The following is a 17,974-nucleotide window of genomic DNA, read 5'->3' as shown; positions in this document are numbered from 1 at the left end:
CTTTTTTGGGCGCTATTTTACAATTTGTCACTATGCAGAGGGAAACAAATCTAAGAGTGTCGTTCATTTTTCATCTCATAATTTAGGACGCGATACATGTACATTTTATTAAATGAAAGCTACCATTTATTATTTATGTTTAAACTAGATGTTGGGGTTATTAATATTACAAGCTTTGTTCAGTAACAAAAAAAAAAAAAGCCGCACCCCCCCCCCCCTTTTCATATTTTCATCTTTGTTTTATTAAAAGTTTTGTTTGAAAAAATATATTTCTTATCGTCGCATTTAATATTTTATTAAGTCGTAAAAAAATGTAGGAAAAGTTGCCGCAGCTTACAACTATCATCACGTTTCCATTTTTTTTGTAACGTTACCAACTTTGTTACATAAAAAAAAACTTGTCGCAGATTTCTTTAATGTTTTAATTTTAAAATTGCTCTTGACATATCAAAGGCCTTCGACAAGGTATGGCATAAGGGTCTACTTCACAAGATTTCCAGCTACGGTATAACTGGAAATGTTTTCTCAATCATTAAATCATTTCTCTCCGATAGGCTCATAAGAGTAGTGGTAGATGGACAAAAATCGGAGGCCTGCAATATAAATGCTGGAGTCCCTCAGGGGTCAATCCTGGGCCCAACTCTCTTCCTGATCTACATCAATGACCTCCCTAAACACATACTTAAATCATTCGTTGACATCTATGCTGATGACACGACCATCTACGGCAACACATCAAAGGCTGTAAATGACGAAGTTCTCTCTGATTCTCTCTCCTCTGATCTCGAGCGCGTGGTTCAGTGGGGGGAGATGTGGCTAGTTACCTTTAATGCATCCAAAACCAAACTCCTATCCTTACATCATCAACGCTCTGATCCCCAGCTGGCATCAATTGTGATGGATGGCTCTCGTCTGGGTGAGGCTCCGTGTTTTGACAAGCTTCTGGGTTTGACCTTTACTCCTGATCTGAAATGGAACATGTACATCAAGTCTGTTGCCAAGGTCGCTGGAAAGATGGTAGTATCCTTCTACCGCTCCAGAAGATATCTCACTACTGATGCAATTCTCTATCTATATAAAAGCCAAGTACGTCCAAGGATGGAATACTGTTGCCATATCTGGGCAGGAGCTGCCAAAAACAGCCTATCATGCCTTGACAGAGTACAAAATAGACTTCGTGGTTTAGTGGGGGATGCCCTTTTCTCTACCCTGCAACCCCTCTCCCACAGAAGAGACGTTGCGAGCCTATACTTGTTTTATCGTTATTTTCATGGCAGGCGCTCGTCTGAACTCCAATCCCTGGTCCCCCCTCGCCAATCTTTCACGAAAAACACCCGTCTAGCTGAATCCACTGTGAAAAATTTCCCCCACTCTATATCTGTGCCTAAATCAAAACGCGGATTCCATGAACAAAGGTTCTTTCTTAGAACTGCACGCCTGTGGAACTCTGTTCCGTCTGCCTGCTTCCCTCCGGACTACAACTTGGATGTCTTCAAGTCTAATGTTAACAAATTCCTAATGAACCGCCCCCTTAAGTAAACACATGATCAAATCTCCACACTAACGTACTGTCCTTACAATAACCCTTTTCCCTGAGTGGCTTCCGGGCCTTGATAAGTGGTGATCACTGTGTAAAAAAAAAAAAAAAAAAATCTCGTGTCCTAAATTATTAGATAACAAATGGACGAATCTCTTAGTAAGCGAGAGTTGTCTCCCTTCGCACAGTGACAAATCGTAAAACAGTGGCAAAATGTCTACAATACTCGGTATTTAACTTTTAACTTTGAAGAGAATGTCATTTAGAACAAATTATTACTAAGCACTTTATCCGTATGAATCTCAGGCGCAACGGATCAAATGCGGTTCTGACCACATGGATTCGTGGTACAACGAATAGTCGGCATCAAAACAAAGTCGCTATTTTTTATGGCCAATACAAACAAATTCGGGAAAATGGTAAGGGAGATTACTCTAAATTCATAATTTGGTGCACCTAGATTGTACGGGCGAAATCAAACGAATCGAAATATTGACTTTTAAGTAAAACAAATAGTCACGTCGCAAGTAGTAACATATCCAAAAATCACTGAAAATGATGAGATAGAAAAATAATTATTAATCAAAAACAATTTTCGATACAGTTTAAATGGAGAACATATTCGTCCGACATTTTGAACGATAGGGACTGCCAAACGATTGTAAAGATTGGACCGCATGTTTCCGTGACGTCAGATTTGTGTGTACTATACGAATTATGGAAAAGCAGAAGCGACTTACTGATTTTTTAAAACCTTTATCTTCTTCAAACTGCAATTAATAATTAATCTTTGCTATAATTTTGTTAGATTTACACAGTTTAATGATTAATAACATTATAAACATTTATATATTAAATATGAAATACGGTTTTGCTGAATGTTCATTTGGTTACCTACGGGCTTCCATGTTTTGTTCGGTAAAAAAGCGACATACAAAATATGAGGGGGGGGGGCTACAAAATACTTAATATTTGTGCAATATTTTCAAATTGGTTTTAATCTGGCGATAAAATAGCTGACAAGAGTCATGTTTATATAAAAACTTAATATTTAAAAACAATTTAAACACAATTAATTAAAAATCTATGTTGAAACAGAACATTTTGAAATAATGGAATTTTAATCGTTTTAATCTTTTAAAAATTAATTAATGTTTACGAATTTTCTTTTTCCTGGCAATTCAACTGAGTATAGTATATATTAATTCGAAAAAACGCTATTTAAAAAAAAAACATAATAATATTAAGTTTATATCAATTTTTTAATTGCAACTTCAAGGTAAATTTTTGTTCAATATGTGTATTTAAATTTTTTAAAATAGATATTTTTTTTTTACTTATTTGAACTCTTATGTTTCATAATAAATAGAAATTTCGATAGATTTAAATATATTTTGTCCGAATTTCGAAAAATTAAATAGGGGGGGGGGGCACGCACTAAAAAAAATATTTCCCCTCGTAAATTTTACGAAAACTGCATTTTATTATGTAATTTCATTATAAATGGATAAGTATCGAAAATTTCACGAAAATCTGACCATTAGTTGATTTTTGCTAGATTTATTAAATACGGGTATGTTTTCGCGTTCGGAATGTCTACTACATGGGAACGTTATTTTAAAGCGCCAATTATGTAAACACGATTTTCATCTCGCAATTTCATTATTTTCGCTCGATGAAAAAAATTTTTTTTTTAATTATTACTGGTTTATTTTGCCCTTACTGATAATATTAATTTGTAATAAAGTTACATCGTGTTACATATAGGGTTGGGGGGTAATTCTGTGGTGACTTTTGGGAGTCCCTATTGAACTACGTTGCGTCACGTGACGTAAGCAACAAAACTTAATTATCTTTCCTGTCAACTGGTATTTTATTTATTTATTTGTATTTATTTATTTTTATGTTTTTTTGGGGGGGGGGTAAGCAAAAATGCAGCGATTTCGCTCGCTTTCATAATGTCCTTTCTTCATTAATAATTATTTTTCTACCTCATGGTTTTTTTTTTCGTAATTTTTAGATATGTTACTATTTGCGATATGCAAAATTACGTAAGTACCGTTTGTTTCACGTGAAATTTAATATTTCGTTATTTTCAATTTTCACACTTCGCATTAAAGAAAATAACCAATTTAATTTAATTAAATTCGGTGTCAAGGTGAAGTTACTTCCCTTTCATCAACCGTTGAATGATTTTCAAAGACGAAGTGTAGTAGAATGCACAATTAATTTTGTAAATATTAAATAATTTTAGGAGTCAGTGGAGTTACTTCCCTTATATTGTTAATTGAATTATTTTTAAAATTAAAATGGATTTGCTTCCGTTGCATTGTTAATTTTATAACTATTGAATAATCTTGAGTCAGGGTTATTTTTGTAACCATTGAATAGCCAAATCTTAGGAATTGTCATGAGTAGTTATTTCGTTTGTATTATTTTTGTAACCGCTGAATTATATTCGAAGTTTTTGTTTTTTTAATAATAATTTTAGAATAACAAAGTAGGGGAGATAACTTATGTAATCTTATTTCAGATTTTTTTTTTTTTTTAACAATTGATTTTAACGAAGATGGTTCCGTATTTTTTCTACGTTTCTTTTTTCTTTTTTTTTTTTTTTAATCTTTACTTTTTTCCCCCGAACATTTATTTTAGCAAATATATTTTTTCAGTAATTGATTTTAAAGCATTTTTATTGGCTACTAGGTGCTGTTTTACAATTTTTCATTTTGCAGAGGGAGACAACTGTCGTTTACTAAAAGATTCGTTCATTTGTTTTTTTTTTTTGTTTTTTTTTTTTTTTTTTCATCAATTTAGGACGTACGATGGGACGATATTTTTGTTAACAAAAGAAAGGCTGCGACGAATTTCTTTTTTTATGTAACAAATTTGATAATAATAATACAAAATGTAGTCTTTACGTAACTATTAAGAGCAAACCAACGAACCCTAACCCATGATATTTCTTTGTTTCTTACTTAAAACGTAAATATAATGGTAAGAGGTTTTTAAAAATACAAAGAATAAAACTCTAAAATATAATAAGGATGAACCTTTTAAAGCTGCGGCGACTTTCTTCTTTTTTTTTTTTTTTTTTACTGTAACAAAGTTTATAATGTTAATAGCACCAACATCTAATTTTTAACATTACAAAAAATGAAAATGCAACGATGCTTGTAGAGGAATTGAAAACAAAGTTGATAATATTAATAAAACACAATGTAATCTTTACGTGACTATTATAGGAGAATCGTTTCTGTTTTCATAAAACTTTAAAACCAACCTACGACATTTCCATTATATGAAAACATTAAAAAAAAATGTAGCGGCAACTTTTTTCTACATTTTTTACAACTTTAACATCGCACAAAATGCGACGAAAGGGAATTATAATTTTTTTCAAACAAAACTTTTTAATAAATCAAGGATGAATATATATATATATATATATATATATATATATATATATATATATATATATATATAACTACTTAATTTACTCACATAAAATTAATATACGAAAGTACAAATTTATGCGTAAACTTTAAGTATTTACTTCAAAAGTGCTCAATACGTAGGTAGAACTAGTTAGTAAGTTATAAAATATATATGGCGATTAAGCTACACTGAATATTCCGCGTTTCATCCACTCTAGGAGTCTTCAGGCTTATGCGCGAATTTTGCATATATAAAAACGACAAACAACCATAAAATTCGCGCATAAGCCCGAAGAGTCCTAGAGTGGATGAAACGCGGAATATTCAGTGTAGCTTAATCGCCATATATATTTTATAACTTACTATATATATATATATATATATATATATATATATATATATATATATATATAGTAATGTGATTGACAATTTAAAATTAAAATTAGAATTAAAAATTAAAAAAAGAAGGAACAACAACAAAAGCAATAATTTGTATAATCGTTTCGGAAAACAATGTTTTTATTGTGATAGACATTAAGCTACGGACAATAATTTTTATATATAGTATTTTTTAAACAAAGTCTACTCATCAGCAAAATTATTGGGTGTTTTTTTTAATATATGTAAAAGACACCATAAATAAACCTAGCATTTTAAGTAAGACAGATATGTCTGGAAAAAATTAAAATAAAAAGGAAAATATTTACTTGATAAGCAAATTAATATGGGTTGAGGATAAAAGATGAAAATAGAATAAAATTATAAATCTGAATTTCGTTTAAATATAAGGTTATAATAATATATTTTTAATAAAAGTTAAGAATTATATATATATATATATATATATATATATATATATATATATATATATATATATATATATATATGCATATATATATATACCCACAGACACTCAACAATACCTCCACTTCAAAAGCCACCATCCTAAAAACTATCTAAAATCAATACCCTACTCCCTAGCACGTAGAGTCTGCACCATAGTAACAGACAGACACCTCCGTTCAACTAGACTGAATGAACTACAAATTACACTGCGGAAAAGAGGATACCCACTACCACTAATACAGAAAGGTATTGAACTGGCTGAAAAAATTCCAATAGACCAACTAAGAACCCCAAAAGAACACAACAAAGAACAAATTCTAGCATACGTCTCTACACACAACACAAACAACCCAGAACTATTCACACAGATAACAAAAAACTTTATCCTCCTCAATCAGAACGACAAACTAAACAACATACTTAAAACAACAAAAATAATAAAAAGCAAACGCCAACCCAAAAACTTAAAACACATCCTAACTTCCTCAAAACTCGTCCCACATACTACAAAAGGAGTTACAAAATGCAACAAACCGCGATGTGGAGTATGTGACATAATAATAGAAGGTAACACATACACATTCAAAAACCCAGCACAAACATTCAAAATAAAAATGATCTAAATTGCTCCTCCAGAAATGTAGTATATGCACTAAGATGCACAACATGCAACAAATCCTACATAGGCGCCACCAAAAATTTCAGCAATAGAATGGCCTTACATAAGAGCAACATCAAAATTGCAGATAACAGACACCTCTATGTTTCAAAACACGTACACACATGCAGTGGAAACAGCTTCAAAATAATGCCAATCTTCCAAACAGACAATTATTTTTATTTACTTACACAGGAAAAAAACTTCATCACCAGATTCACTCCTAAACTGAACAGAACCTAATACCATCACACAAAAACATGAAATGCAAGGTACACTCGCATGCACACGCATACACATACACATAGACACACCCACACATAAATCAGAACCGACACATTAAAACACACACACGTGCACGCATACAACCACACACAGACATAACACCCCTATCTCTAATACAACACACTGAACAATACCAACCCTACTTAACCTCGAAACCAACAACACTAGGAGACACCTAGAACCATAGTATAATATCTGTTCCAACACCTCGCTCCCTCTTCAGTCAGGGGAAGAGAACCCCCTCATGACTGAAACGACTATCATCCCTTCTATCATTCCCCTCCCATACCTACACCCCCTCCAATGCCCCCCCCCCTCTGGGGAACAAAATTTTCCCCACACTAGGAACCGATCCTGGGTCTGGCCATACCCACATGGGGAGACAAATAAATAGAAACATTAAAAAATCCCCTATTTTAAATACGCCCCTCTTTCAAAACAAACATAATATAAGACTAAAACGAAAAATCACAATACTAAAATCCAAGAATCCAAAAACTAAATATAAAAATAGAATGAAAGCACCCCTACCCTTACTTCAGAAGAGCCAGTCCCCCCTCCCCACACATACACATTAGTAACGACCTCGGACCACAGCCGCCTTCCTAAGGAAGAAAATAACCCCAAAATACTATAAAACAATATACACATTCCCAAACCAATAAAAGCAAACACACACACGCACACACACGCGCATACACACACATATAAACACACACGCACACACACACACACACACACACACACACGCACACACACATACACACACCCTACCCCACCCTAAAGGAAAAGAAAAAAAACATTAGCAGAAAGAGACAGCGACTACAGCGAGGTCAACGCCTCCCTGGACAAACCAAATAAAAAACCAATAAAAATTCAGCATACCAATGTATAATAAACACTTACAAGCCTCCACCCCTTGGAAAAACTTCAAACTAACCACGAAAATCGCCATTTTTACACATTTGCAAATAATTTCTGACGAGGACGCATCACAGACCGTCTGAAACGCGCGTAAACGATTTCAATGACTTAAAAACATTATTACAATGATCCAAACATAATTCTCAATGAAAAACCAAGACATGGAATAATAAAATAATGTTAAAAAATACACATTGTTGGTGACTACTCCCTTATTTAAATATATATATATATATATATATATATATATATATATATATATATATATATATATATATTTACCTTTCAATTCTTCGCCTTTTGAAAACCGTAATTATCGTCAAAGCATTCATTTGGATGTTGATTGTAGCTTATAAACGCATGAAATGTTGAATTTTCAAAAAGAACGTCGATGGATAATTAGTGTTTATTCTATTTATATTATAATCTATTTTGAACTTATTGAATTTAGCATTTAATAATTTATTTATTTATTGAAATTAATAAATATAGTATAGGTTAAGGTTAAATATATATTTAAATAATATACAATAATGGTACATATATCAGATAAACTAATATTAATAATAATATTGATGATCAAAATTTTATTAATAAGGGTATCAAGTTAAACTTAAATTTCAAGATTGGATATTAATAAGCAACATTTTAAATGACTTATGGTGGTTTATATTTGTTAAATTTAAACCAACGTTCATGACTGCATGCGGAAATAAGTTCCTCTCTTGAATTTAGGAGGGTGGTTCTATTTTTGATATCGTCATATTTTAAAATCTTTAGGGTCTCCTGTGTACAAAGTGCACAGAATCTATCTCCTAGTGTATATGCTTTATATGATCCTATTATTTGCGATTTCAAATTGAAGGAAATATTCTTATCTTTGAGTCGCCAAATATGTTTGGATAGAGTGGTTTGGTTCAACAGGGAGTGGTTTTTAAAGGAATGTTTATGGGTTGAAATTCTATGCTTAATAAGTCCAGATGGGGAACCAAAGTAGATTGCGTCTTGTTTAATGTATTTATTTTCAGATAGATTAGGGTTTGCATTGGTATGTTGTGGGTTCATCTGTATTTGATTGGTAGATTGGTTAAAGTTGGTGTAGTTATTTAATCGGGTGGTCGAGTTATGGTTGCTGTTAAATTCATTTAAATTTGTGATACTGTGCAACTATAGACTACATTTTTTATTTTGCATGAGCCTTGTAGAGGCATCTATTTTTTCTTCTACAATTACAGCCTGCTATATTTTGTATATTTGTATTTTGTATCTTATTAACTTTTTTATTGTTAGAACTAATTTTTTTTATGAAGGTTTGGCATAGCTGAGTAAGACACTTTGATTGTGTTCTTATTAAAGATTTTACTGTATCTATGAGGGGCTTTAAAGTTTTTGTCCAATATTTTAAAGAATTCTCTGGCTATGTTTGTGTCAAGATTTTTGGAATATGGAGGGTTGAACCATAGGGTCTCCCTATGTCTGTTTTTACGCTTACGGACTTTGGTTTGCTGTTTATTTGTGTGTGTGTGTGTGTGTGTGTATCTAATACTTGCGGTTTCATTTTGCTTTGTCTTGCTTTTTGGTCATTTTTTTTTAACTCGTATACGGGATGACATGGCCATATTATAGGTTATTATGTTCTTAGTAGGTTTATTTTCAAAGCAGTTTTTGTTTCTATCATTTTTATTTAGGAATTTAATTTGTGATTTGTATCCTGAAAAAAAAACTGCTATCTGTTTTGCACAGACAAGTATTTAATTATCAACATACAACACCTCATCTGTACAATCCATACGGAATTTTGCATCAATGGTAATAACTAAAAATAATATAATACTTCTATCCAGTCATGGCTGACAGAACGAGAACAATCTACTTTCTGTAAATTAAATAAAAGGTTCAGTTTGAAATTCCGTATGAGTTGTAGAATTCGTCTGTTAAGTTCCCAAGTTCGAAAAGATGCACCAGAAGAAAGTTGGAGCTTACTTCGGTTGAAACGTTGTGAAAATATAACAAACAACATGAGAATGATTTTTTTTTGTATTATTCGGATTGTTTGGACTATTGTTCTCATCTTGGTTGTTTTTTTTTTGTTTTGTTTTGTTTTTCACAACGTTTTGACCGATGTGACCTCCGACTATCTTCATTCACACTGGATGTTATTGGTGAATAGTGAAAAATGTTGGGGTTTTTTTTGTTGTTGTTGTTGCTTTCTCAACGAATACAGCTGTTAAAGCATATACAAGCACCAAGATGAGAATGATAGTCCGAATAATTTACATTATCGATCATCATCTAAAAAATGCTGCAAAAAAAAAAAAAAAAAAAAAACTTGGAATTCCACTTGGCTCACTTTCCACAAACTGAGCAAGGAAACTTTCCAACACCACAACAACTGCTCATAAATTTGGCCTTGGTAATCTTCACTTTCATACGGAAAGCTTTTAATGGTAATAACTAGAAATAACATAGTAACACTTCCACCCAGTTATGGCTGACGGAACAAGAACAATCAACCTCTGTAAATTAAATAAAAGTTTAGTTTATGCAAAGCTCGCTAGACAACCTGTCTTTGCGCTACATTTAGTGGATATGTTAGACACTATCACTTGATCTTAAAACTTTCAACTTCCACACTTTTTCTCCTGCAGACAAACGTTCTCTTTACCCCATAAGCTTTATAGGTCAAAAAATTGCAAATAGCCGATTGGAAAAAGTAGTCAAAAAATGAAATATATAGCAAAAAATGTTACAAAAGGCAAGATAAGTTACTTTTAGAAAGCTTTCCAGCACTACAAACACTGATCATCACTTTGGTCTTTCCATGGCATTCCTTCAAGTGAACTAAATCATCCATTATTTCACAAACAAGCACAAAATCGTCAATATGCAATATCTCCTCCGAGAAATGTGCATGGAACTCTTTTAATGATTCTATAACGCAAATGAAAAGCAATGGATCCGGTACAGAACCTGATGTATTCCGACTTTAACATTAAATCTGTCGACCCTCTGGTGGATAGAGACAGAATACAAGGAGACCTATAGTGCAGTAGTTAGAGTACTTAGAAAAACAATTGTAAAAGTGATATTCTTCTGAAGGTTGAGGGTTCAATCTTAAGTGTGGGCGACCAAAAAGTACATTTGCAAGTTACTTAGGACGTCTACCCAGTCATGGCTGTCCCTGTGAAGTAAATAAAGGGTTCCGCTCGAAATTCTGTCCAAATTCCCGAGTTTGACAGAAACATTCCCGAGTTCAACAAGATACACCTGAAGAAGGTCGGAGATTACATCGACCGAAACGTTGTGAAAATCACACTCAAGATGAGAACAGTAGTCTGATAAATCCAAATAATACGGACATCATAATTAACACTTCTACTCAGTCATGGCTGAGAGAACGAGAACAATCTACCTCTGTTAATTGAATAAGAGGTTTAGTTTATGCAAAGTGAATCTGATAGGCAAACACTCTATCGCTTGATCTTTAAACTTACATTTCGTATGTTCGTCATTCAACTTCTACATTTTTTCTCCTGCGGAAAAAAATTTCTCTTTACCTCATGAGCTTTTTAGGGCATGAAATTGCAAATAACCGGTTTCTGCTGTGCAACAAAGTTTCTCAACAGCTCAATTACTTTAGTATCATTTAAGAGCTTTCTATGCTTTTTCCCTAGCAAGCAAATAATTTACTTGCATCTTGCCTGTACCAGATTCGCATATATATATATATATATATATATATATATATATATATATATATATATATATATATATATATATATATATATATATATATATATATATATATATATATGGCATAAACACGTTGACACACCAGTTCTCATTAGATCACTGAAGTTAAGCAACGCTGAACCTGGTCAGTACCAGACGGGTGACCAATTTGGGAATCCCAGGCGCTGTATGTGTAATGGAGGAGGATTTTGTCTGTTGCACGTATATCTCAGTACATGCCTCTTTTTGTCTGTATCTATGTTTGTGATCGTGATACGTCTAGTGTCTATACATGGCCGTGTTCATAATGTCTTATCATTTAGTTAATACGTGTGTGCACGTGTATATAACCAACGTTCACATACCTTGTATTCTATCTCTTGGTGGCGTCGCTTGTAGCTGAAAAATGGAACTGCATGCACAAAATAACAAGTTGGAGGCTTCTTTTGATTAATTAATGCTTGTTTTTTTTTTCCTTCTAGGTTTTGACCGTTCCACATCTTTCCTTTGTTGGCCGACTTGTCTGTACGACTTGTCTTTCACTAAGATGCATAGAAGAAAAAGACCTATGCATCTTAGTGAAATCTCAACTGTGTCTGCTCCATCCAAAATCGGAAACCAGACTGACTTGCATGCAAGAGAAAAGATTTCTTCCTCTCTTTCGTTCATGCTCTCCCTCTTTCTTTCTTTCTTTCTTTCTTCCCACATTCTCTTTCACATAAACCCGATTGACCTATTTCTCACCAATTTAACACTTGAATTATACTTGCACTAACCAACCTGCACAGTAAAATCACGATTTTCAAAATGCTGGCATAGCCCGGGATAGATTACATATCATATGTAAGAGGACAATGACCAATGACACCTCCCTGCAAAAGTTTCAAAAAACTAACGTCATCATCTCTCATAATGGGGATATACATTAGGGACCGCTTGTGAATTTCATACTCCCTTGAAACTTCCTCCTTTGTAGGAAGCCGGTTAAACTCACATAGGGTTAGTGCTGTTTTCATTCCATTCCATTCATATATAATGAGATGACTTTATTTTTTCTTATAAAAAAAATGTTAGCAGCCAACATGTCCATTAAAAGAACAAAGTTTTTAAAAAATTCTTCTACATACATATGTATTCCTATTAAAATATCCATTTCTGCCAATGCATATTCTAAAAACAATCACCAGGGATCTTTTTAACATGGGTTTGTTTTACAATCCACAGAGATTTAAAAAAAAATGGCCAAAACATCAAATATATAGCAAATAAATGTTACCAAAGGCAAGATAAGTTACTCTTCTACCTAATTGTGTAGGTTTTTAATGTTTTTAATTAATGTAAAATGTTTATTCGGCTAACAAAAAAAAACAATGTCAACCATTATGCGAGCACAACAAAAAATATATAATAAATTTGTTATAAAACAAATAACATCTAAATAAATCGCGATATATCCAGCCAGTCGAGGAGGATTGACGCGCGGATAAAGAGTTTAGGCTCATTACCGCAGGGTCCCGATTTCGAATCTCACTAAATTCAGCCACTCTGATGAGTTGTAGATGACCAAACACGTGTCAGTGGATAATTATATTTTAAAAATAATATATATACCGCTCCCCATGTGGGGGTACCAAATTGGTTAAAAGGGAAAATTATTCCCAACTCGCATTTAGGTAAAAATGCACTTTCGTAAATAATTGAATTCATTCAAAATGTATCGCAAAAACAAAAAAAATTAACATCTATATATATATATATATATATATATATATATATATATATATATATATATATATACTTGTTTATTGTTATATAAACATGGTCACAGCAGGATGTGACTATGTTTATATAACAATAAACAAGTATTATCAGCTCTTTTTATTGAGCACTATCTAACAACCTCGTTGAATTCATTAGTCCATTACTTTTGAATAAAAAAACCCGAGTATATATATATATATATATAAATATATATATATATATAGGAAATTTATTACTGTAAGTCCAGAATGAGTTTACATATTGTTTCAGTTAGGGGAAAATCCTCAAAAAGAAGAGGAAATATCCAACTAGCATCGTCAGAATTCATAGATGGACTAAGTTATAATATCAAATAAGAATGGAAAAATCGTAGATGAAGGGGAGTTAGAAAAGAAGAGAGGAGAGGAAAAGAGAGAAGGTTGGAATTTAAAGTAGTAGGAGTGTATATAATAAGAGGGGGTTTATAATTAAATATTAATTATGTGTTAATTCTTATATACGTTTTTCTAGTTTATAACGGTTTAAAATTAAAAGATGCTATTCTTATTTATGACGGCATAAGTAACAGTTAATTTAAAGGATCACCATGGCAACAGGTTGCAGAGTTAATGTTAGTGGGCGTGGTTTGGTGGGAGGAGGAAAGAACGGGTTGCAAATGGGGTTTCAAGTGATTTAGCCGGGCGGGGAGAGATTGAAAAATATTTATTGTTTATTATTTATTATTAATTAATTTTTGAATTGTCGGACGTTATAGTTGAAAGAAAAAAGGAAAGAAAAAGAGAAGGAAAATAGGAGGATAAATTAATGAATTATACGTTACAGGTTTATTTTGATAGTATAATGATAGGTAAGAATATCAGTAAGTTAATAAAATAATAAATTAAAAAATTAAAAAATTATTAAGGAAATGTTTATGATAAGTAAATAATACACACACACACATAAATGCACATACACGCGTACACATGTACAACGTACGGACACACATCAATGGGGAAGAGCACATGCCTAAGTATATATAAAAACACAAATACGTAAACATATACATATATATATATATACATATATGCATATATATATATACATGCATATATATATATAAAAAAATATATACATACACGCACATCGCACATATATATATAAATAAATAAATTAGCCGGGTAGGGAGAAATTATACGTTACAGGTTTATTTTGATAAAATAAAATAGGTGAGAATGTCAGTAAGTAACTTAAATAAATAATATATATATATATATATATATATATATATATATATATATATATATATATATATATATATATATATATATAACTCCACTTGAGGTAAGAAGCTAAAAAAAAAAGACATTGCTTTAAGGTAAAAAAAAAACACACACACAGCAAACAATAAGTGTTATATGGATAGAATCTAACCCAGAAATTAAAAATTCTTCCTTCTTGGCTACAAACACCGTTCATGGAATTTGAGAACTAAAGAATAAAATAAGTAAAGCGAGAGTTAAGACGTTGCCGAAATAATTTTCGAGGTCAAGATAGAGTTGCTAATTTTATAAATATTCAATAATCTTCGCAGTCAAGATAGAGTTACTTACCTTGCATTGTTAATTTCCTTAGGTTTCATCTTAGGTAACAACAAGGTTTTTGAGTATTTTTAGTATTTAGAAGACCTCTAACAAGCTACAAGAAACCTTTCCAATTACAGTCATGGGAGACTGTCAAAGCTCTGTGGCTTAACATTCATAAGCAACATGATTCGGAATAAGCAGATAGAAAATGTTGCCAAGTCTGCTGCAAAGAAAATGGATTCCCACTACCGAGTAAGAAAACTTTTTACGCTTGCCCATATTCTGTATTTTTACACAACCACCATCCGTACACGCGTGGAGTATTGCTGCCACTACTTATTCAACACAATGTAAAAATAAATACCTAATAGGTTTCAGACTGTCTGCCAAGCTCTAACCCCTGTCTCATCACTGCAGTGTTGCATCTCTGTGCTTGTTTTACATTTATTTCTACGGAATGTGCTCCAATCAACATATTACATTTGTACCTCATCAACGAAAATGAACGTCAGCTACCTAATTAGTAACAAAATCTTACCTCTTCATTGTAGATCTCTCTAGGTATTGATAAGCATCAAATATCGAGAAAAATCCGATCTTAAAAATAGTTTTTCTCTGTTATAGATAAAAAAAGAATTATTTTTACAGGGAAATATTTTATGTTACACCGGCCAAGGGAGATAATAGAATTTCAGCAAATCATTTCTTCTTAAAAAAAAACAACAATTTATTATAATCATGAGATATAGCTTAGTGGTAAAGTATTCGGCTACAGATCGAATGATTCCCTGTCCAAGTTTTCTTATTAATGAGTTCAATTTACGATAAAAGAAGAGGCATCATTTAAAATTGCAGTAAATCATTTCTTTGTTTGCATATTTTAAAACTAAACATTAATCAGGAGTGAATTTTCCAGGGCATTCATAGTCAAGCCCAAATATCAGCTGACATGATATTGTAAACAAACACAGACGGAATTTGATGAACAGCATTATCATTATTATTTTTTTTTTTTTTTTGAGTTTTGCAAATTAGTCCACCGAGCAAATTATTCCTCATAATATATAATAATCAACAGAGGATTGATTCTATAATAATACATAAGCAATATGCATAAATTAAAATATCATGTTTAAGTGTATTGTACGACCAGGCAACGCCAGGCTGCCAGCTAGTATAATAGTGTTTAACAAAGAAAATATTTTTAATGCCTATAGATTTTTTTTTATCGCAAACCACTCATGTTATGATTTAATAATTTTTTTCCTTACATACAATCATCTTAAAAAAACATTCATCATCATATTTTCAAGTCAAAATTCTGTCTAGAAAGACATTGAGTATTTACAGAGGGACCATATGAAGGTTGCCAACATTTTAAGTGAAAGTGATTTTTGTGGATCGAACTGGATTCGAATTTGGGACACCTAGGTTATTAGTCTGTGTCGGTAATCACTTGACCACCGTCACCTCCCAAATAGACCTCAAAACAACATTACCTTGATTCTCGGGTTGAGCTGGATATGAACAGCTAGTATGCAATAGTAATGTTGTTGTTGTTTTTGTTTTTTTTTTGTTTAAATTTTCCCTTTGTTTGGTTTTCGCAGGCGAACGGATGAGTGACAGGGAAGTAAACGAGATCCTCCATTTTACGGAAATCAGAGAAAACATTGACGGAAATGTGAAATATGAAGGTAAGTTTTTGATTGGTTAGTGATTTAAATACGTGTTTTCATTGGCCAATGATTTCTACATGAGTTACTCATTCAAACACTTGTTTTTGATTGGTTCGTTTTGATTAGCCAATCAGTTGTTTATTTTATTATTATTTTTTTTTTCAAATTTTTAGTTCAAAACATTTTATTTTACCAAACCAATTGTTTCAGCGATATTAAATCATACATTTTCATATGCACCATAAAAAACTAAGATTCATTCAATCGATTTAATTAGTGGGAAGTCGGTTACATAAACTACAAAAATGAAACATATCTTGCTATTTTATAGTCAATGCTACTGTGTCTGATTCAATATGGTCGAACCAATTGTTTGGGAGAAATAAAACGTTTTAAATTAAAAACTCGGCATCTGTTCCCTTTCATTTTACAAACATACGCACACATATAAACAACTTCTTGGGGTGAAACACAAACGTTTCTGTGTAGCTTACTTGTCATAAGCATATTTTCATACCACTACTAAACTCTACTCATTGAAATACTGAAACATATATATATATATATATATATATATATATATATGATGATTGCAACGTCTTGTCAGACGAGTGCAACTAAGTCCATGAGCCCAAAAATGACTTTTTTTTTTAGTCCTACCGGTGAATTCACATGCTCAAGCAGGCATGACACTGAAGACGGTCATTGAGATCAATTATTACATGCTTCCAGCATTTCAAGCCTCCACGCGTCACAACTTTTCCATCGCCACAGGACCACTTTTATAGACAAATGCCTGAGGGAGTATCTATACACAGATGATGTTACAGAGTCTTTGCTTTGTACGACAGCTAAGTCTCTCTCTCGGTTCAAAATGTTGAGATCCAGCAACAAGCAAGAGCAAGATAGCCAGCAACAAGTTAAACTGCAGACCAGCTTAATGTGGGTACTGGTCTCCCGCTTTATGGTTTTTTAAATCAGAGATTTGCTTCTCCTAGAAAGGTTGCCTTCACCACGACTTATGGGAGCCCTCTCCACCCCAACACACACACAAACACACACGGTGCTAGTTGGCCATTGACCCCGAAAAAGAGTTCATTCGCCCTTTGGAAGGTCTTGTTTTTAATCCTTCAGGGAGACTAGCCACCCTCCTTACCAACCAAGTCTGGTGGGGGTACCAGTTTAGTCGCCGGTTACCCGACCATGAGGCAGGTAGTACTGGGTTACATGGTACCAGTAGACTATGACATGACCTGACATACAATAATATTGATATATATATATATATATATATATATATATATATATATATATATATATATATATATATATATTTATATATATAATACACAAATGATTTAATCTCTCTCCTTCTCTTTTTCTCAACATATATATATATATATATATATATATATATATATATATAAAATTATAAATAATTATTCTATATACCTACAGACACTAGTGTTTCATGCTTACGCAATCATCAGTGTAGGAGATGACGATCAACACTAATCAAAGAATTCAAACCCTGCAATGAAGCTACCTTTGGCTTC

General features: G+C 32.4%; 1 protein-coding gene across 1 annotated transcript in view; it reads left to right on the top strand.

The window, feature by feature from the left end:
- The window catches only part of LOC145263093 (myosin catalytic light chain LC-1, mantle muscle-like), an 88,860-nt gene that overhangs the window by 52,589 nt on the left and 18,297 nt on the right, over positions 1-17,974 (top strand). Inside the window, exon 4 of the mRNA XM_080119994.1 lies at positions 16,350-16,436. Within this exon, the coding sequence (XP_079976120.1) occupies positions 16,350-16,436 (87 nt within the window). The remainder of the gene's footprint in view (positions 1-16,349; positions 16,437-17,974) is intronic.

Source organism: Euprymna scolopes, chromosome 38 (genome assembly GCF_053919585.1).
Source record: "Euprymna scolopes isolate OS-2025 chromosome 38, ASM5391958v1, whole genome shotgun sequence".
In the NCBI taxonomy this organism is placed as follows: Eukaryota; Metazoa; Mollusca; class Cephalopoda; order Sepiida; family Sepiolidae; genus Euprymna; species Euprymna scolopes.
The sequence above is the reverse complement of the archived record's forward strand: the minus strand, read 5'-3'. Positions and strand labels throughout refer to the sequence as shown.